Raw genomic sequence first — 21778 nt, forward strand, 5'->3', positions numbered from 1 at the left:
TGTGTGTGTGTGTGTGTGTGCGTGTGGGTGCGTGTGGGTGTGGGTGGGTGGGTGTTTGAGTGTGTGTTTTATCTGATCCGGATGGTTACTAATTCCTTTTCTTTATGGTGGTCATTTTTGACCGAGAACACCATGGGTGTTACAAAGTTGACTAAATCATCCAAAATTCAATGACAGTGGTGATCAGCAATTGTATATGTTCAAATGTCTACTGTGAAGGATATCATAAAAGCCTTAATGCAATTGAATGTAAAACAAAAAAGTTATGATTGATGAAAGTTATAAATCGGTCAGGTTTGACCCGAAGACAACAGGAGGGTTAATTTGGTGCCATGGTTTTGAGTGAGTGCGCATACACACTTGTATAGCTGAAACAACAAGGCATACATTGCTCTAAACAAAATACATGTGAGGAAATCTGAGGAAAAAGACCCTAGCCATGGAGCCCATTATCACCCTCACAGCTTGTTTAGGTGTCGAGGTGGCTGCCCCGGAGACAGAGAAGTGTAAATGGACTCGAAGCTGCGTGTGTTTGTTCGAGTGTGTGGGGAAGTGGTTGCTTATCAGTGTGTGTACATGTGGGTGTGAGGGGCTGGGAGTCTCTCCCCTGCCTTGCCATTTCGACACGGTTAAGTTTACACAGTTGAGGAGAGTCAAACAGAGTGAGCTGGCCAGTAATATCTTCTGCGGTCACCACCAATGTAACCCATGTAAGACCTTTAAATTCATACGTTTTGGTTTTGCTTTGAGTGTCGAAACACTTGTTTAAAGTGTAAATTAGAGTCAGGGAAAGGGTGTTGTGCTGACTGAATGTGTTTTAGGTGTCAGTAGATTCAGAGGATGCTTTGGAAGTCAAAGTTTAGCACTCTGTCTTATATGTTTTGTGTTCTTCCTCTTTCTGTTTCAGTCTGCAGAGTTCTTCGATATGCTGGAGAGGATGCAGGTAGGACATTTTCATTCATCTTTTGATCCACTTGTTTGTGTTCTTTATTTACCCCCTCTTTTTCCTCCTATTGAGAAACATTTGCAGCATGTTTGTGCCAGCTGGAGATTCTTACACCGAGTACATTTTGAACATATTGTGAGATGGTATCTGTCCTCGCTCTTACTCCCCGTCCTTGGCCAGATTTAACATGTACGAGGCTGAGACAGACATTGATGATTGAATCCGTATAGGTCAGCCCGCTGGGTTCAGCCTGTTGCTCATGGCATTACTTTTTTCTCCGTCTCTGTATGGAATTCTTCGATTTTCAGTCTTTCTATTTCTGTGTGACACTTCTTTGTGACCCCCCCTCTTGGGCACAAGTATGAATAGTCTTTGGACAGATGGGAGGATATCAATAGGGAGGGGGATTGGAGGAGGAAGAAAGTGTGAGGAGCAATTAAAGGAAGAGGAACAAGTGGCTGAAATAAGATTCAAAGAGAAGTAGAAATTCTTTTGCAGATTCTTTAGGGAAGTATTGGTTTATGGTTTACATTGAGACCTCCAAAATGTAGTCGTACAAGGTAGAGTCTAGGTTTAGTTGAGAATACAGTGATTTCTCCGCAGCATGGTCAGCATCCAATAGATTTCAAGGGACCACTGACATGAATTAGGAAGAGATAGTAGGTTTTGTGAATCTATCCATACATCAGCACATTAAACTACCCATAACAAAAAAGGGAAGGCTCTTTCGCCTACTGTATAGAACACCTCTTTTTAGACTTCTTATATTCTTTATTACATTTGTTATCAATAAATCCCATGTTAAACATCAAGAGCAACAATGCATTAATCCTCAAACATGCATCATAATTTGCTTTATACCGTTTTTCCTCTTTTCCATAGACCTACATTGCATTAGGTGAGATATTCCTTCTATAGAATAAACGGGCAGTAATTTATTTCGGGTCAATGCATGTAATGTCCTGCTGCTGAAAAAAATACCAAATTGGTTTGAATCTGCTGCTGAAAATAGTTCCTAACAGATGCTGTTTGAGTGAAGCAACAGCAAATGGAAATGGAAACACATCTGTATGAAGAAATAGTCTACACAAACTGAGTAGGGAAATTAGGACTGAAAATTATGTTTTTCTGTTATCTGTTGACAAAAATGTAGAATAAGTCCACCATAACCCAGAAGGAGACAGACGCACAGCTCAGTGAAAACATCATTCGATTTATTTGGAAAGTGTGACTGGGTGATGACAGTCAATCAATGCAGCGCCATCATCAAAGAGTCTCACACACACATACAGAAACTGCGCTCCTAATCCATCTCTTCTGACCCTCAGCTTGACCTGCTCTCTTGAGCTCTGCCATCTTTAACTCCACATATGGAACTCAGTGTTCAATGCGTGCTTCTATACTGTGATCTGAATGGTGCGATAAAGGTCACCTTTTTGACCCTCATCTCTTTTTCTACCCTCCTTTCTTCGTCATCCTGTAACTTCACCTCTTGACACCTGTGCCTCCTTCTTCCTTTATCCTCTCCTCGTCTTTGTCTCTCGGTCTATGACGGAAGATGAAAAGCTCTTCAGTGCTTCTTTGTGATCAGTCTCGTATTGTTAACGATGACTCCCTCGTGACTGTAACAGCTGCACCATCAGTATGCACTCACACACACCACCACAGAGCAGACTGAGAAGTGTGTGTGTGTGTGTGTGTGTGTGTGTGTGTGTGTGTGTGTGTGTGTGTCCGTCCGTCCAAAAGTATTTTCTTGTAAGAATGAATTATTGTTATGATTGGTAGCATTATAAGTGGTGGTGGTGGTGGTGGTGTGTATGTACGGCACTCTGAATCCCCACACGTTTATTTCAACGCTCAGTCATGTAGACAAGCTATTCCACTGGGCCTGAACCATAATTGGCCAATTTAGTTTCATATTTGAATAACTATAAATATAAATACAAAACTCTGCTGTCTCAGTTCATGTCTAAGTTCTGGTGTGTCCCCAAAAAAAGGACATCTGAGGAAAGGAAAAACAAAGCATTTCTGGGAGCTGTATTCAGAGGGGAGGTGTGTGTGTGTGTGTGTGTGTGTGTGTGTGTGTGTGTGTGTGTGTGTGTGACCGTGCACGGAGAAAAGTAAATCAGCATGTATGCCTCATTAATTTGTCTGGCAACAGACACAGTGAGGTCTGAGAACAAGATATTCAGGGACAGTTTATATTGCAAAAATATAAATCAAACTTTCTCTTTTTGACCCTTGTGTTTTTCCATCCTCATGCTGCGTTCGGACACAAATAAGGTCCCTAAAGCTGAAGAGACCAAAAGATGGAAGGTGTGACCAGGGACACTAGCACACATCTCTGCATGTTTTCCTCCCGCTGCTTCATCATGCCTCCTGATTTGCTCTGTGGTTGTTCTTGTCTCATCTGTCAGCCTTTGAAGGAATCCGACCCCCCCCCCCCGCACTGTGAATGCTTTTCACATTTTTCTCCAGGCTTTTAAAGTGCAAAATCAATAGCCTCCTGATTTGATTGATTATAAGTTGAATGAACTCCAACTGTCAATTGATCCTCTCTGGACTGCCAGTGTCCTGACTCCTGCTGATGCAGAATATAAATGAGTGGCTGTCCGTAGCGCTGCGCCCTTAGTGCTGCGGACGGGCCTCAGCACTATTTAGAGGTCATATACCCCCGAGCTGTGCTACGCTAGCAGACTACCAAACAACTACAGGCTCATAGCAGCTCCTAACCCCACAGGCTACTGAATCAAAACACCTCCAACAGCATCAGGGGGTGACACGCCCTCGTTGATGCTGGCTGATGACTGTGCATTTCAGGCTGTTGCATCATCTCCTCAGAGTTCATTTTGACATAAAAAGTTGTGTTTCTCCTTTCTTTGTTTGTGACTGTGCTCGCAGCTGTACATTATGTGGTGGTAGTGGTTTAATTATGTTAAAATGAGTCCCTTTAACAATGTGTGTGTGTGTGTCCTCTATTTGACAGGATGACTATATCCCCTACCCACGGATAGAAGATGTGAGTCATTTCTCACTCACTTACACCCATCTCATGTGTATCCACTAGCTAGAAGTGTTTCTGATAATAGATAATACATTTTAAGTACTTTTTTTTTTTTTTATTATTGCATGCTTAACAAGGATAACTTATGAGGGTATTATTCTGGAGAACTCTGCTTGCTTCCCAGAGCTCTTATGTTTGACTATATTTTTGCTTTTATCTTCCTCCCTCCTGCCCTTCTGTCCTAGGTCCTGGGGAAAGGTGGTCCGTACCCCCAGGTGATCCTACCTCAGTTTGGGGGTTACTGGATTGAAGATGTGGAGGCAGCAGTAGGGACTCCCTCCTCCTCAGAGTCCAGTTTCTGTGAGGAGGAGGACGGAGGAGAGGGCATGAGCCCCGCAGGAGGGCACAGCTACCGCCTGGAGTGCAACAGCACAGCTCGCGCTTACCGCAAGCACTTCCTAGGCAAGGTGAGTGAGTGTGTATTAATGTCAGGTTCTACTATGTATGAAGCAGAGGCAGTATTCTGTTGTGTTTGACCTAACACGCTCTTTCTCTCTCATGCATCCAGGAACACATGAATTATTACTGCACCGGCAGCAGCATAGGACACCTCATCATGTCTCTGAAACACGAGGAGGCTGAGGGACAGGAGTTCCTGCGCATCATGCTCAGGTAATGAGGGTGATGAATTGTCAGAGCTATATCTTGACTCAATGCATTTCATGTGACATACTGACCCTTTTCACTAAAATCCATGTTTCTCTTGCTTTATGCCTTTAACGTGTCTGCTCTTCTTGTTCTCTGATTTGTTCAGTTTTTATTCTATTCTACTTTACCTGAGATTATACCATGACTATGCTCGTCGCTCTCTGAGATTGTGCAGTGTACATACAGTAAGCACAGCAGGGCTTTGTGATAAATACATAAAATAAATATATACTCAAGTATAGTACAAGTACCAGTGTTTCCCCTACCATTGTCTTGGAGGGGCGCTGTGCCCCGCCAACGGAGCCCCGCGCCCCCTGAAATTCAAGGTGTTTAAAAAAAAAAAAAATTATTATTTTTTATTTAAAAAAATGTAATATACATACAGTATATACTATAGCACCACATTGCAACTAATCTATATCTACCTTCACTTTTCACATTGAACATGTGCTCTTTTATTAAATAAAAAAAATGCTTTAATTTTAAATTGTGAGTTTAGTGTTTTTGACCCTAAGAAACACTGATGCATTAATCAATAACAATAATCCACAGCTCCCCTCTCTGCTCNNNNCCCCCGCCCACTCAAGCTGCACCCCCCGAAAGCAGTAAACCTAGGGGAAACACTGTACCTATTACACAGTTAGTACATTACTCAGTTACATTCCACCACTGCTAATTAGTAATACAAATTCAGACAAAACAGTTAAAGCTGCTTGATAGGTTATTAGCATTTTGTTATTTTGATATAAAAACCTACGTTTTGACCTTTAGATGAAATGTAGAAGGAACATCAAATTATCCTTAAAGGATCATAATAGTAGGGCCCGCTCAAGCTGCGCCCCCCCAAAGCAGTAAACCTAGGGGAAACACTGTACCTATTACACAGTTAGTACATTACTCAGTTACATTCCACCACTGCTAATAATTAGTAATACAAATTCAGACAAAACAGTTAAAGCTGCTTGATAGGTTATTAGCATTTTGTTATTTTGATATAAAAACCTACGTTTTGACCTTTAGATGAAATGTAGAAGGAACATCAAAGTATCCTTAAAGGATCATAATAGTAGAAGGAGTTCTTGTCAAGAGGCTTCATTTAATGGCCATCGGTCCTAGAGTTGTTTAGATATTTCAGTCTAGACAGAAGCGGTGGATCAATTTTGAAACTGAATAGCGGCATTGCCGTGCACCGAGCCACAGAGGTAGCATGGCTGTAAAGAAAAATGAACTCTCTCTCTCTTGTTTGAAATGTGTTGGGTCTTACTTGTCTCCTTTCTCTTTTCTTGACATGCACATGATCATGATTAACTCTGAGCAGATGTGTGGCGCTTTAGGGGACAGCTTTCCTGACATTATCACAGATGGTGACATTTTAATCAAAAGGAAAACAATGAAGTGTTTTTTAGATTAGCATTGTGGGGGCTCCTCTTCATTGTGTATCAATCTGCCTATCACTAGCTGTCCTTTTTTATCTGATTACATTATTATTATGATCATATGTTTTTCCTAATGTCACATCATTGAATATAAACACATCTCTGAACAATCTGACTAGCTTCTGTTCTTGGTCTGTGGCAGGTCGAGGATCAAAACCGTCCATGACCGGATCTCTTTAGCAGGAATCAACCAGCTCCCGAGTGTACCGCAGATTGCAAAGGTAAGAGACAGTTTAAAAATACACAAGGTTTAAAAATAGCAAATCTCCATAAACCCTCTACGCCCTCCACGTATTCAGAGGAACATCAACACATCATTTGGATATGATGAATGAAGTCTGGTCGGCTCTTAAGGGGAAACAAAGGAGCTGAAGAAGGACATCTTTACGGCATCTTAATGATCTCATAAATAAATAATTTCACAATGTTTCCTACCTTTTATTGCAACACAGGACAAAATATAACAGCAATAAATAAATTCAATAATTTGAGAATAAGAGGATGAAAGAAACAATCAAAACAAACAGGATGGTTGATAATACCAGTGAAATAAGACAAACCAACAAATAAGGCAGAATAAAAAGTTAGGAATATTTACTATTTCTTACTTTGTAAACCTTTAAAACATGAAGCCAAACATCAACAAACTTACCTTGGTAACTGCTACTCTGCACAATGAGATACAAAAGAAGCAATAGCTATGTTTTAATGAAAGAGATCAATTATTTAGAGGCCGTAAAGCCTGCCAGGGGAAATGCAAATTCTCGTTTGGTAATGCAAACAGTGAGATCTCTCTCTCTAATAAACACAGCTGGGAAACAGAATACTTTTGATTACTCACTTCCAAAAGACAGAAAAACATTCACACATTAAATAAGAAAAAATAGAAACATGCTTGCTTTTTCTGCAATCCTCCAACAGTAATTATCATCCATGCTTCCCATTTTACATTTGGAGATTTTTACACTGACATGTGATTTCATGATCCAGTCAGGGATATAAAATGTGATCAAAAATTTTCATTGAGCAAAATATTGTGATTTTTAGATGTCAAGAGATACATTTAAAAGATATTAATTATGTGATGTTTTAATAATGGATTGATTGCCTCCTGTGAGATGTTGTGCATTGCCTCAATGGCCTTAAACAAGTACAGTGTTTACTTTCAATACTTTAAATATAATGATATTTTTCTCATATGATGCCAGTCAAATAAAGTGATATATTTGTCTTCTTTTAGCTTCTGTGTGACGATGCCACGGGACTGAAGTTCAACCCGGTTCTGTACCCTAGGGTAAGTTCATCCTAAACCCCCACAGTGCAAACTCATTCTTAGTAGTCTGCCCTCAGCTCATTTTTGAGTTATTCAAGCATTCTGCGCACTCACAAAGGTGCACTGCTAATGCTACATTAAATAACATCTCCCACGTCTTTATACCTTCCTCAGTTTCTATACATTCTTCACCTCTATAAATGTGTCATACACTTTACTAAGGGCCTGGGTTTTCATTTTGAAGGTTACCTCAGACACCTGTTCCTATTCCAACGCCTTCATTAACTTGTGACCATAGCCCTCTCAACCTGCAATATAGCACGCAACTTATCACATTGTCCCCTCATAAGCCCCCCACTGCTCTAACATCTGGCCTGTTCAGTAAGTCAATTATTCAAAAATGATTGAAGAGATGGCGATTTCCTAAAATGGTCACGATGGCTCTGTTTGCCCTCCTGTGAGCCAGGCGGAGGAGTGAGATGGAGCACGCTCTCAGCCTGGGCCCCGGGAGAGGAAAAATAACCCATCTGTGTCGCTGAGAGCCTTCTCTGAGGGCTGGAACAGTTTGTCGCATGTCAGCCTGTAACACGGGCCCAAATAAACCTGCCTCGAGACATGTTTTGGAACTCGAAAAAACTAGTTTTCCTTACTACGACACGACAGCAAGAAGAATATATGTAACAAGTTAGATAACCATGGGGAGAACTGTTAGTGAGAAATATTTGTTTTTGTGAATTGTGCAGGGATCCCATTTGATAGTGGCTTATGATGAACACGAGGTGAACAACACCTTCAAATTTGGAGTCGTCTACCAGAAGTTTGGACAGGTGAGCAACCATGATGATCTTGTCAGTTTAACTCGCACACATTATTTGATCTTAGACATTGTTTATATTTAGTTCGCCGAGTTTTCTGTTTCTCAATTACATAATGATTACTTCTCTCAGACATCAGAGGAAATGTTGTTTGGGAACAATGAGGAGACGCCAGCTTTCAAGGAGTTTCTCAGCACTCTCGGCGACACTATTGAACTTCAGGACTTTAAAGGGTAAGAGAAGACTAAAATGTGATTTAATAAAGAAAAAGAAAAGAAAAGTGAAGAGAATTTAACCGGGGGCAAAAACGCAACATCTGCAATAAACAGCGTCTGAGGGCTGCTTAACATTTAACAACCTATTAATGTGTCATACCCACTTAACGGAAAGAAACTCAACTAACTGACGATATGAACCATTTTTACCGAAACAAAACACAACTCTAACGTCGAGCCTTTGAATTAGCCCTGAGCGAAAAAATGCTAACGCACTTAGCACAGACCTCACGGTAGAAATACTTTATTACTTATCGGATCTGCACAAACAAGATATCAGAATACAGTTGATATTCCACAGATTCTAGAGGTATAAGTATCATCACTGTGAGATCAAAACTCGCGGCAGCTCAGGCCAACCCAGACAACACACAGCGTAGCTTTACTGAGCCAAAACGGCAAATATGTCTTACCTTTGCTTTTTCTGATCAAAAGTTGTGTTCAATGGCATTAAAACGATAAAAACGTTTCTGAAGGTTAATCCAATGTGTCTGTGTCACTTTGAAATGATTACTGATAATCCATCATTCAATTGTTGTCAAAAACGGAGATTTCAGATTAGCTGCTATTAGAGCTACAACCCAGCTTCCGGGTTTTGGGCAAACTGCGTGCGCATCACTCTCACTCCTCAATGAAAATGTTTAGATGGATTTAGGATCGATTCTATTGGCTCTAACGGTTCAAAAGAGGTGTCAATCATCAACATCGACCAAGAGGGGCCAGAGGTATGGCAAATCCAGCCAAATGACCCCTGAAGTGGGTTTATTTTTCTAAATCTCTCTAAAAAGGTCACATTTCACTTGTTTTGCATGAATCTTGATACAGGGTACTTATTATATGTTATAGTTTGGATTCCTAAAGCTTTTAGTCTACCATCCCATCATTCAAGGGTGGTTTTCACTATAAGTAATGTGTTTTTTTTGGACGGACACTATCATTTACATTTGTTTACTATGTTCAATCTGAATTTACTTTAAAATAAAGAAAATTCTTTATTAAAAAAAAAAGTTGTAGTAATTTGTTCTGGGAATGTCATTTTCAAGCCTGAGACCTGAAAAACCGGCTCAGGGGTTAACTGGTGGGATTTGGGAGACCAGAAGAAAAAAAGACGAAAAATTACGAAAGATAATGTAGGCCTATGCCTTTTTAAAGTGCATTGCAATCAGAATGATAATCAGATATTTTGTGTACAAAATGATTGCTTTGGTGTATACAGTATGGTGCATTTAAAATACAAAAAGAGGAATTGAATTATTTTAAAAAACAAAATAAATGTTTGCTAGAAATATAATTATACCAAAACTAACTACAATAAGAAAATGACAATGTACTCTAAGAACGCAAATACTGTATGTGCATTATATCAGAATTCAAAGTGACAGAGCTGTGCAGTTATAAAGGAGGTAGCAATGAACAGAAAAGTACAAAATGTATATGTGCAATAACAGTATGGAATAAAAGGAGTTTGATAGCAGAATAGCAGGGTTCATCTGCAGTAACCTTGGAGACATTGACACAAGATCAGACCTTTGTATACTGTGGTTATAGCCTTGCAGGCTTCTCTCTATTGCGCTTGTTACTTAACTGTAAAGGAGAAAAACACATTATGGCCAAAACCTTTGTGTGGCTTTGGGGCTTGTTAGGCACAAAACGTGATGAAACAGATATTTACAACACATAAAATGTAATCTTATCCTATTACTAAATCACAAAGATACAATGACACATGTGCTCTGATAATGCCAGGTTTCGCGGTGGGCTGGATGTATCTCACGGACAAACGGGCACTGAATCAGTCTACACCGTCTTCAGACAGAGAGAGATCATGTTCCATGTGTCAACCAAGCTTCCCTTCACTGAGGGAGATGTGCAGCAGGTAAATTATGGCTTTAATATCGCTAGATTTAACTGCAAGATTTTAAACCAGTCAGATATTGGCAATATGTCATGCGGTTCTTCTTGCTGAATTGCCATTATGTAAGCTGTGGTTGAATGTAAATCAGAGGTTTACAAGTTATTTGAACTGAAGCAAATAAAAGCCTCTTGTAAATCCTGTGTTTGTTATTGGTTAACAGCATGTGTCATAACAAACTCTTACTGTTGATTTAAATGTTACCTACAGTATAAGCCACACAGCAATAAAACCAAAGCCGTTCACCAACTTGTAATCTTTTGACTTTCCCCCTCTAACTCTTTAGCTCCAGAGGAAAAGGCACATAGGAAATGACATCGTGGCTGCAGTCTTCCAGGAAGATTCCACACCGTTTGTTCCAGACATGATCGCCTCAAATTTCCTGCATTCTTATGTGCTGGTGCAGGTGGAGAACCCCTGTACAGAATACACAACCTACAAGGTACAAACCAGGCCGGCATGGTAGAAGACATAACTCCTATTCTGGGTTGCTCTTTAATAATAACTGTAGAAGAGTAAATCAAACGCTATGTGAAGAGTGTTTACAAACTGTCAGCTGGCTGCTTGTCATAAAACAACATATGCATAAGCACAACAAAGTGAAGACTAAATCAATTTCCTCAGACGTTACATCCTCCCAGCTTGAAACATGACGCCTCCTGCCATGCATGCTAATAACGTGTTTCTATTATTTGTTTTATGTCAACAGGTGTCTGTTACAGCGAGGGAGGATGTGCCTCCTTTTGGACCGCCTCTTCCCAACCCAGCTGTCTTTAGGAAGGTGAGAATAGACTTGACAAATTCAAAAATACCCTTTGTGTTGTTAACAATAACGACTTAAGACATCACTTGGATTTAAACATGATGGGAAAATAACGTATTATAACAAAAATGGCTTTGACTTCATCTCCTTGACTCTGAGGTATTTAGATTTAAACCACGACATAACTCAAGCTTACTTAACTACCACGCTTAGGTTAGCATTTTAGATACAACTCTAGAAATTACTTCTACTTGACTCAGTGTCAGTAATCGTCATACTTTATGCATATTTAGCTGAAATATGACATTGAATGCAGACTTTTGTCTAGTAATGGTCTATTTCTTTACATTGTTGTTTCGTACCTTTTATAAGTAAAGGATCTGAGTGGACTACTTCTTCCATTATAGCTAGTTTTTTTAAATATCTTAATTAAAACAAGTAAAAAAAGGCATAAAGTGAAGGTTTTGAGACAGGTAAGGAAGTCATTTATGGTGCTGATGGTTATAGGTCACCTTTCCTTCCCTCACTCTTGCTCCCTCTCTCTCTTCCTCTCTCCAGGGTCCTGAGTTTCGAGACTTCCTGCTGACGAAGCTCATCAATGCCGAAAACGCCTGCTACAAATCCGACAAATTCGCCAAACTAGAGGTGAGTGACACGTCCGCACAACCACTCGTAGCAGACCATCAATCACAGCCTCCTCCATTATCATCAACATAACCACCTTGCCGATATTTTCATGATTTTGTTGTGTTTTTTTATTGATTCCAGGGACGAACGCGAGCTGCGCTGCTGGACAACCTCCACGACGAGCTGCACCGTCAGAGCCAGGCCACACTGGGGCTGTTTCAGCCGGGAGACGACGACAAGCTGGAGAACGGGGGGCACGGGGGTCTGCTGGAGTCCTTCAAGGTGAACATGGACCTCCACAGAGATATACATGACAGCATGTAATGTTCTCGCAGCTCTGTGACATTTATATAATCACACAGCACAGGTGAGTGGGGTTTTCATGCTGTAGGTGAAGTAAATGTCACAGATCTGCAAGATGACGTCAGATGCTTAACCATTGTTGCTGCTGCTTTTCTCTATATTCATCGAGATATTGACACAAAGTGTGTGTGTGTGTGGACTTGTGCAATCATGTGTGAGTGTAAAAATGAATGAAACACAACTGTACTTATGTGCTTTTAACAAAAATTATCCCTTTTTCTTAATTTGTCTCTTCTATTTTCTATCATTTGCTGACTAACTCTGTCTTTTTCTCATAAGTCCTCACACTCTATTGTCCTTAACGAAAGACTAATTGATGTTAATAGGGCCATGTAAATATGTACTTTCATCTGTGCGTGTGTGTGTGTGTGTGTGTGTGTGTGTGTGAGTGACTAATGTGACAATTTGGCTCTCTTGCTCTTCACAGGCATTATGGACAGCTACTATGCACTTTCTGCAGTCAGTCCCAGGCGCTGCTGTTCTCATTGCCGTCCTGGCAGTCGCTGTGTATTACCTGTCTGCATTACTGTAAATTCAACAGAGGATCACCATATCATTAATAAACATTCTTTTATATGATGTTGTTTGTGTTTATGCTTTCAAAGAAATAAGCACTATCTGTGTTAGATAGCAAAATTAAGACTTTAAATAATGTTAAAATATTTACAGTTTTCCTATTACAGTATTACAGGACTCTCTGATTTTTTTCTCAATAAATCATGTTATTATTAAACCAAATTAATACTAAGTAATAATAATAAGTAGTACAACACACTTTATTCATCCATAACAGCTCACTTTGCTTCATTCTTGGAGAGCTGCGCCCCCTGGTGGTTGTTCTGTGCAATAGCATCTATGAACCTAAACGTCAAATCATACATAACATTACTGTTGCATTACACTGATAAAACCTCACTTCTATTCTCTATCTTGATGTTACTAATGTACCTTTCCACTCCTATTCCACGTTCCCTTTCACCCCCTTTTCGGTGTATTCCTCTCCTTCATCCACCAACTCTCTGTTTCCTCTCCTTCCTCCAGAGAGCCATGCGTGTCAGGAGCCACTCTATGGAGACCATGGTGGGGTCTAACCGCCACAGAAGCCCCGGGGTAGGAGGGGGGGTCCCGGCCAGCGTGAGTGGAGGAGGGCTGCCGCAGAGCACAAGTGAATGCACAAAGAGCACCTTCACTGTGAGTAAAAGGACTTACAGGGAAGGGAAATGGGTGATGAAGGGTCACTTTAAATTGAGTTGGAAATGGTGCTGTGTAAAAGTACTATATTACTATTCTTAAGGTAATATGAAAATAAAGTAAATCTGTGTTTTGATTTTAAATAATGTAATGCAATTTTTTAAGGGACAATTGTTTAATGTCAATTAGTCATTAAGAGTCTATCCTATGTCTATTCAAAAGGGAGAACTTAATTGTGTACTCTGTGATTTTCAGCCTCCTGTGTTGTCAGCCAAGTCTCCTCTAAAGAGCCCGGTGAAACGGCGCTCAGGCCTCTTCCCTCGTCTTCACTCCAGCACAGAATCCCCATCGGACAAACACACACGCAGGTTGGTGTTTTGCTCATCTCACTGTTTTAAATGTCACTGCATTTGGGATTAGGTATTAGGAAGTGGTGGACTCAGTGGGTGTAAGGAAGTGGTGGACTCAGTGGGTGTTAGGAAGTGGTGGACTCAGTGGGTGTTAGGAAGTGGTGGACTCTGTGGTGGACTCAGATGTAATGCTTAAATAAAAGAAGTAAGATCATTGTGTTGAAGTTTACAAGTAAAAATCCCTCCCATTAGACATTTGTCCATAGTAAACTATAGTACATACCATGGTATACTATGGTACCACAGATATAACAACACTACATGCTGTGATCCCTCAGCTATTAGATACATGCCGCTGTACCTCAGATAATACAATGGTATCTCCAATAGGCTTCAGAAAGAAGTCTCCAATGGAGTCTGTTATGAGTATGTTATAGACACTCTCAATGTCTGTGTTTGTTTTTATTTATCTGTTTTCTTTTGTCTGCAGTGACCAAAAGACTGCAGAGGTCTGCTCGCTTTCCCAAGAAGTGAGGTCAGAGACATCGTCCAATCCCAGCTCACCGGAGATCTGCCCCAACAAAGAGAGGTAGGAGATGGCAAAAGTAAAACTAGGCAAAGTTGTTCTTATGTCCCTGTTTTTTTTCATCTTATGGTCAGCTTCTCTACATCTCTGTTCCCCTCTGCTTCTCTCCACAGGCCCTTCATTAAGCTGAAAGAGGGCAGCAGCAGCAGCGGCAGACCAAACATCTCTCGTTCTTCGTCCAGCACCAGCAGCTTCAGCAGCACCACGGGAGAAACAGAAGCTTTGGAAGAACTGGAGACAGTGAGTTCAACTCTTAAAGACTGTCCATATGTTCAGGACATTCCAAACAATCAGTATTTGGGTTTAAAGATAGAGCAGAACTAAACAAAAAAAAACTCCTTAACTGAGTGTGAGATTGTTGGTCCATTTAGAAGCCTTGATGGTTTAGATAGTCTGTAATTACCAAAGACCGTCTAATGGAGAGTGTTAAGTATCAGCGCTTTGGTATTATTGATTAGAGCTCCTCTCCCTTTCTGTGTCTCGAATGATACTACTAGTCGTGTTATCTTCTATCAGACAGATAAACAGTGGGCTGTAGAAATTGTAACTTTTCAGGGCCAGAACGTGTAAAAGAATATGTAGCAGTAAAGTACACCAGAGTGTTTCATAAAAAAAAGTCTTGCTCTTTTTCACCTTAAAGCTGAAGTGCTGAGCTTTTGTCTCCCCCCTCTGGCAGTGAGAGTACTTCGTTAGCTTTAGTGATGCTGGTAGGGGGAAATGTTTTTAAGCTTCACACAGTGTCAGCCATTTACCGCTATGAACTACTGTTTTACATAAAAGACATTGCAACTTTTGCAGGCCTAAAATAATGTGCCTTCATTGATCAAATGTCTCAGAAAGCAAACATGCTCTTTCTCGCAAGCATCCTTTCCATACTTCCTTCCCGACATTTGGTGCCTCTTTGCCTTCAGGAAGTGTTAAATCAACTTCAGCTAAAATATCCCTTTTTTGTTTTGCTGAGCCTCTTCAGTTCCTTTCCTCCCCCATCTCTTCCTGAATAATAAATGCTTCTGTGCTCTCCTCCCCCAGGCCAACCATCCCTCTATAGCATCCTCTTCAGCCTTCAGTCCTTCCCTCAGTGTTGACAGCCAGGGATCAGGGACGCCTGTCATCATGTGCCGCAGTCCAACAGGTAAATCTATGTTTTTACACAGACACACTTTAAGTATTCACAACGTGAGATGACAGACTCTCCAATGAGCATGTTCTTCCTTTTTCTTTCCATTTCCTTCTCCCATATTCAGCAGATGTGAAAAGTAAGACGTCACCGAGGTCAAACTTGAAGTTCCGCTTTGACAAAATGAGCCAGTCATCCACAACTGTAAGTATGCATGGTCAGCTTTTTTTTTTTTTTTATTTAAAAACAATATTGTAAGGCTTGTTTCTTATTACACAGTCATAGTAAAAAATAAAAATGACGAGATATATCACTGAATGTCCATCTTATTATCTTTGTAATGTCATGACACAGGCGTTGGGTAATAGGCCCAGACAGAAAGAAGCATTCAGTTTGTGAAGACTCTCCTCTAACTGTTCACTTTCCTCTCTTTCAGTCTGAGTAGCTTTGTGGAAGGAGAATATCAGACTTGCACAACAAAGGGACAGCGCGGGCGAACGATGCTGCAAAAAAATAAACACAACAACCACAAAACCCCTGGAGAACCACTTCCATACGCCAAGGATCACGCCATGCACCACCTGCACCGGAGTCCCCACTAACTATAAACAAACTGACAATACTGTGAGTGTGTAATGAGGAGAATCAGCTAACATGTGGGCTTTCCTTTAACCTACCTTAGGCTACAGAAATTAGATAAATACTTTGCCGATGTTACAAGTTGCTGCATCTCAGTTGTTAAGTGTTCATATCACACGAGGGTCCTAGCATAGCTGTAATACTGTGAGTGGGCAAGTCTCAAGTACCTAGATTAAAGAGAAACAAGTTGATCAAGAAGAATGAGACTATGGCTAAACTGTTACTCTTTATCTAGTGGAAAGTGCAAAGGACCTCTTTAACAATTGTCAGACATCAGGATGTTCCCTTTTTGCCTTTTCCCTTAAATGGTACGTCTGGCAACAGTTCCTCTTTTACCTTAAAAAAAAGTATGTGGACACACACAGACAGACACACACATGCACGGAAATATAATGTAGACTTACAGTAGCAACGTTTTTTGGAAAAGGGAGTCTCAATTCTCCACTGAAGGATCTGAGCTTTGCGTATAAAAAGTGCTTTTCTAGGGAACACCTTTCATTTTCAGGATGCTTTTGTAACCCTGCTAGCTGCCGTGTTGTGTCTACTGCACTATAAACACGAAACTCAGTCAATATCTATCACAGCATTTCTGTACCTGTAAGGGTAACTTCAAATTCCTGTGCTTGGTAAGTGGAAATTAGCTCACAAGTGGCACAGTAGGAGACACTGCCAACGCATTCTGCCATACGCTTACTTTAGCCAAAGCTGCGCCTTACAATCTATCAAAAGCTCTTTTCACCACTGATGGTCTCTTTCGCTCTGTCTGTCTATCTGTCTGTCTCTCTCACTATGTGAGAGGACAAAAATACTTCGGGGTCCGGTTACAGCAGGTTTGTGGGTAGACGCTCAACACCCTCATCTGCTGAAAATAGACGTTGCACTTAATGTACTGAAAACATTTCACCTTCTGATACCTCCCATTGAAGCTTGCTAGCTCGGTGTATCTGTGTCTATGGTCTACTGGGTTTAAAGTTCCCAGCATTTAAGCTAATGAAGAAGACTTGAAAAAAAACGAACCTTTGAACCACACTTTGGCAAAAACAATTTGAATGTGAACTTTAAGCTTTTTTTTCTATTTTTTTATTTGACGCATTGTTAGTTGTTATTACAAAGTCTTCTAGAAGTAAATTGCCAGTTGCTTAAAGCACAATAGGTCTACTCAAGTCCTCAACTATCCCATAACTTAGCCTGGAGCTGCACAAACGAGAATTAGCAGGGCAACGTGGGATTGTGCTTATCAAGAAAAAAGCTTAAAGACACACAGATGTGTTTCCTATGTGACCAAAAACCCAAGATGGTGGGTCTTTGGAAGAATATCTTTGTACTTTTAACGTGGGGAGAACCATTCCTGGATGGCTTGATAGTGTGTGAAGTTAGGACACGCAAAACTCAAATCTCAGAAGGTTTAAAGGGTCAGTTCACCTAATTTACAAAGACCTTGTAATTTGGGTGACATTTTAACTTGGCAGGAAGCTGTTAAGTTTCTTGATACAAACCTCAAGGAAGTTAACAGCATTGACTTATACACACTGTGCTTACTTATAGGCCAGTGATTACCTCCAGAGAGAGAAGCAGGGACAGAAATATCAGAAAAGTTTAGTTTGTAGCAGGTATCGCCTAAAATGCCCTGCAGCCTTTCCTCTGTTAATATGCTTAATTTATTAAAAAGATAACTTCTTTTGCATTGATGTAATGTAAAAATGTAACTGCAGAGTATGCTAATTAAAAACGTACAAATTATTAGAGGAATATATTAATTTAAAGATGTCTAAAAAATGTATATGTATATTTGGTTATGTAACGTGCCATTGAGAATTTATTCTAAAATAAAATGTTGTATTTTGTGTCATTTATGTGGTTTCTCATTTTTTAAATCTCACAAACACTGGATGGATGGTGTTATTGATACTTTTAATATGTTATGCACAAAGTCACATCAGAAACATTGGTAGATATTATATACACAGTTGGTTTCAACATTTTAAAAACCCGCAATACTGTACATTTAAATGAGCTATACTGCATTTAATGTTTTGTTTCCCAGTCACATTCTAAAAATAGTTTAAGTGTTTGTCAGTGAATTCATGCTGCAATATCTCTTCATTATCTTCTCAATATGCGATATCCTGCATGAAGGATTTTGGCACATAGACAAACATGACGTTGCTGGATTACTTAGCATCTTTTTTTGTCCTCTGCTTTAGTGATTTGCCACAATATGCACATGAAGCCTTGAGATAAAGAACGAAAAGTGAAAAGCTCCCAGGTTTCCTGAAGACATCCAAAATAAATATTACACTATTCACAGATTGTGTTTGCACCTGCTTTGCTGCAGTCAGGAAAATCTGAGGGATGAATACACAGTGGACTGGTCAGGCTTTTTGGTGACTCCCTGCTGTCTCAATGCATCCTGGGAAATGTCTGCATACACCACCTGCAAATGGAAAAAGTTATTTAAGCTCACTCAAGGGCATGTTTGGCATATTAAAGGCTAGTGAGAGGAAACAAATAGTTTTCAGGGCACTGCAAAGGGCATCCTGTCTTGAAACGGGGCGTTCACTTACCTCAGTCTTCTGCCTGACCATTGGAATGGCTGTAAAATACAAAAGATAACAACACAGTAAATAAAGAGATTTTGAAAATATACTTTTTACCAGTGTTACAGGCAAAGCAATATGAAATCTGGATACCTTTGTGAGAGGAAGTGCTACGTTTCATTGGTATCGGTGGTAACTGTGGAGCTGGGTGTGGTTGGTTTCTGCTTGCAGCTGAGGCCGGGGGTAAGCGTGTCCTGGGAAGTGGCAGAGGCTTGACTTCTGAACTCAGACAACGAGCCAATCCCAGAATGACAGGAAGAGACAGAGCAGCAGCGGCACAGACCAAAATCCTGTGCAACACACTCCTCTGAGAGGAGATAGCTAGGGGCGACACGAGTTAGGTAATTAGATTATCTTGTTTGAGTCATGATAATCATATTATAAATGAGTCCACATACCTGCAGTGACGTTCACATACTTCAAGTTTCCCTGCTCAGTGTCATCTTGAGCCCATGCAACACTGCATCCATAGGAACCTTCGTCAGATTTTTGGACATTCAGGAAATTTAAAATCAGTTTAGTTTGATTGGCTGAGAGATTCACCTTGGTCACATGGTGCCTGAAAATTAAGTTTTCCTCAGTTGAATTTCTCCGCATCCAGTCTCCCTTCCAGGCGTCTCCACAGTGCTGGACCACACAGGACAGAGACAAACTGCCCCCCGCTGGGACGTCCAACGTCTCACGGTCTGCCAGGACAACCTGGCTGCATTCTTCAGCAACTGAAAGTGGGAAGGATCCTTTAGCTCATTAGTGTGCAACAAAGAACTGCATACACAGAAATATGCAAATAGGATTGTTACCTTGATATGTATAATACTTTGATAACGCCATTTATTGAAACTACATGTGAACATTTTGACCAATATTGAACTTCAACACCAAAGATTGCATAATTAGATTCAATAGACATAGTTTGTACATATTTTGGGTTGTTTTTTGCATTCAGAATGAACCTAACTACCGCATGCACAGAAAAATTGATTTTGATGTCAGAATATAGGGAAATAGTGTAGCAACAAACATTTCACACACTAAATACATACAACATATAGGAAAACATTTAATAGACTGTGGGTTACCTCCTTTACAGCTATACAACAGATCAAATCAAACTGTATTTATTTACTATGTTTCATACCTAATAGGTAACCCAAAGTTCTTCACACCCAAAACAATAACAATACTAACACACCTCCCCTTCCAGGTAGTAAAGAGACTAACACATGACTTTGATATTAATAAAAAAACACTAAATACCAACAGTATTCAACAAACACAGACCAGAATAAATACAATTAAATTAAAAGCCACATTAAAAAGTTAACTCTTGAGTTGGTCTTGAAAGTTTATGCTGACCATCGGGCCTTCCACAATCATGGGCCATAATAATAAAAAGACACTTCACCATGGGTCTTTGTCTTTAGGTATAGTTAAAAGCACAGTACCAGAAGACCAGAGAGTTTTAGATTGTTCTATGTTAAAAGCAAAAGAGCTTTAATACTGTGTGACGTGTGAGTTAAAAGGCAAGACTATGTAGTCTCACCCAGCAAAGTTTGTCAAATGTAACAAATGGGAGATTTCCCATACTTAAAATGAGAATTTGAATGAGACTTCCTAAGACGTGCAAGTAGCAAAACAAATGACTTACCAGCATGAAGAAGGCAGAGACAGCTGATAGCACTCAGGAGATGGTAACGCATGTCTGGCAGTAACAGTATTTGTCTACGTTCATGACAAATGTCTTTCACTTCCACTTTGCAGATCAAGTCAGGGCTTGTGGAGAAGTTTGATATGCATGGCAACGAAGGATACACTGCTTGTTAGAATGTTTTTCAGTTGTTGGGGCTCCATGAACTCGCTCTGTCTCTCATTTTGTTTTCCTCAATCGTTTGAATGCCTGTCCGTTATGCTGCTGCTGCTGTTGGTGTTGGTGCTGCTGCTGCTGCTGCTGGTGTCCAGATGGAAGTAAGCTAAAAGTAAAGGAAGCAAGAAACCCACTTATCAACTCACACACACACACACACACACACACACACCCTCTGCAAGGCTCGTACACTAAATTACAGGAAAGCATGACCTCATAAATGGGGCCAGTTTCAAGGAACAGTTACACTGAGCGAGATTGTATTTCTTTGTTTTGGAGCATAAGCAATTCTGGATTCATTGTATTAGCCCTTTCAATGTCTGTTTATGTTTATGCCATGGTTTATGCAATGGTGTTGCATACTTCTTTCATACTGAATAAATAATAACTTCCTTTTAACCAAGCTTGCGGAAAAAGTGTTAAGGGTTTAAAGAACTTTATTTCCAACATGGTGAAATGTTTTAGAGACTTTTTACACCCAGTACTTTTCCAGCAACAAAAGGCAAACTGTTTTTTTTAGCAAAGAAATCAACTTTCAAAATAAAAACTTGTCACTTTTAAAGAGAAAATATGTTCTTGCTGTAAAAATTTCTTACATACATCAAGTGATCCCCCTCACGCATGTACAATGTAAGTGATGGAATGAATGAAGTACACATATTAAGTGGTCTACAATTAGTTATAAAGCGTGGTTTTGTTTTGAAAAACAATAACCGGACGTTTATTCCGTATTTATTCAGGCACATTGTTCACTCTTGGCGCACTCGTTTGATGGTTCCTTGTTCTCTGCCACTCACGTGAGTTGTGGGAATGTCCGATAAAATAAGGGTAGTGGTGCTCTGTGGAAGAAAAACTGCAAAATACAACCACTGGAAATTCCCTTGTTGTGTCAGGCAGCATTATTTCAATGACAATGCCTACTTAGTTAAATTAGGTTACTTCACAGCAGGACTCCATATTCATAATTACTTTGATAATAGATCCAGACAGGTTGATATGGTCACCAAAACAACAACTTAACACATGATAGTGTATAAACATGATATTTTGTATAAAGCCTATTGTAAAATAAAATGTATATCTAAATGAAATACAGTAAATTATTGTATGTGTCCAGCATGTAGCTATGTAAGAAGTAGTACAGTATAGTGCGAGTATTTTGGGGGGAAAAATACAACAGTAAAAATGTGTGTAATTAGATTTAAATATACATTAAAAAAAACTGTACCGTAATCCACATGTTTGAAACAGTTAAAAACACTACTTGTTTATATCGATAGACAGATAAATATACGTTTTATTGATCCCAATT

At 39.9% G+C, this 21778-nt stretch overlaps 2 protein-coding genes across 11 annotated transcripts in view; one reads left to right on the forward strand and one right to left on the reverse strand.

Moving 5' to 3' along the window:
• The window catches only part of LOC104967438 (rap1 GTPase-activating protein 2), an 83050-nt gene extending 65937 nt beyond the window's left edge, over window positions 1-17113 (forward strand). For 5 of the 10 annotated variants that reach the window (XM_010796887.1, XM_010796886.1, XM_010796883.1 and 2 more), the window contains 21 exons: window positions 908-943; window positions 3230-3262; window positions 3933-3965; window positions 4196-4417; window positions 4519-4622; window positions 6237-6315; window positions 7335-7388; window positions 8111-8194; window positions 8315-8415; window positions 10204-10333; window positions 10656-10811; window positions 11079-11150; window positions 11691-11777; window positions 11901-12041; window positions 13164-13313; window positions 13569-13681; window positions 14154-14252; window positions 14363-14489; window positions 15279-15381; window positions 15494-15570; window positions 15803-17113. In XM_010796887.1, the coding sequence (XP_010795189.1) occupies window positions 908-943; window positions 3230-3262; window positions 3933-3965; window positions 4196-4417; window positions 4519-4622; window positions 6237-6315; window positions 7335-7388; window positions 8111-8194; window positions 8315-8415; window positions 10204-10333; window positions 10656-10811; window positions 11079-11150; window positions 11691-11777; window positions 11901-12041; window positions 13164-13313; window positions 13569-13681; window positions 14154-14252; window positions 14363-14489; window positions 15279-15381; window positions 15494-15570; window positions 15803-15811 (2010 nt within the window). In that variant the 3' untranslated portion in view covers window positions 15812-17113. The remainder of the gene's footprint in view (window positions 1-907; window positions 944-3229; window positions 3263-3932; window positions 3966-4195; window positions 4418-4518; window positions 4623-6236; window positions 6316-7334; window positions 7389-8110; window positions 8195-8314; window positions 8416-10203; window positions 10334-10655; window positions 10812-11078; window positions 11151-11690; window positions 11778-11900; window positions 12042-13163; window positions 13314-13568; window positions 13682-14153; window positions 14253-14362; window positions 14490-15278; window positions 15382-15493; window positions 15571-15802) is intronic. The other 5 variants (XM_010796885.1, XM_010796892.1, XM_010796891.1 and 2 more) reach the window with 3 other exon arrangements.
• Window positions 17114-18188: 1075 nt separating this feature from the next.
• LOC104967440 (uncharacterized) lies at window positions 18189-20634 on the reverse strand. Its single transcript, XM_010796894.1, has 5 exons — window positions 20251-20634; window positions 19001-19321; window positions 18696-18923; window positions 18570-18598; window positions 18189-18439 (listed from the first exon to the last, which is right to left on the reverse strand). The coding sequence occupies exons 1-5, from the start codon at window positions 20300-20302 to the stop codon at window positions 18341-18343; spliced, it is 729 nt and encodes a 242-aa protein (XP_010795196.1). The 5' UTR covers window positions 20303-20634; the 3' UTR covers window positions 18189-18340.
• Between the last annotated feature and the right edge of the window lie 1144 nt (window positions 20635-21778).

The sequence above is a fragment of the Notothenia coriiceps genome, unplaced genomic scaffold (genome assembly GCF_000735185.1).
Source record: "Notothenia coriiceps isolate Sejong01 unplaced genomic scaffold, NC01 NC01_scaffold00037295, whole genome shotgun sequence".
NCBI lineage: Eukaryota > Metazoa > Chordata > Actinopteri > Perciformes > Nototheniidae > Notothenia > Notothenia coriiceps.

Bases quoted from the DNA above. Each gene is read 5' to 3' on its own strand.
- LOC104967440 (XM_010796894.1), bottom strand. From the start codon at position 20,302: ATGCGTTACCATCTCCTGAGTGCTATCAGCTGTCTCTGCCTTCTTCAT. The intron at 18,924-19,000 runs GTATGTGGACTC...TGTCGCCCCTAG, and splicing joins GTATGTGAACGTCACTGCAG to CTATCTCCTCTCAGAGGAGT. The intron at 18,599-18,695 runs GTATCCAGATTT...TGTATTTTACAG, and splicing joins TAGCACTTCCTCTCACAAAG to CCATTCCAATGGTCAGGCAG.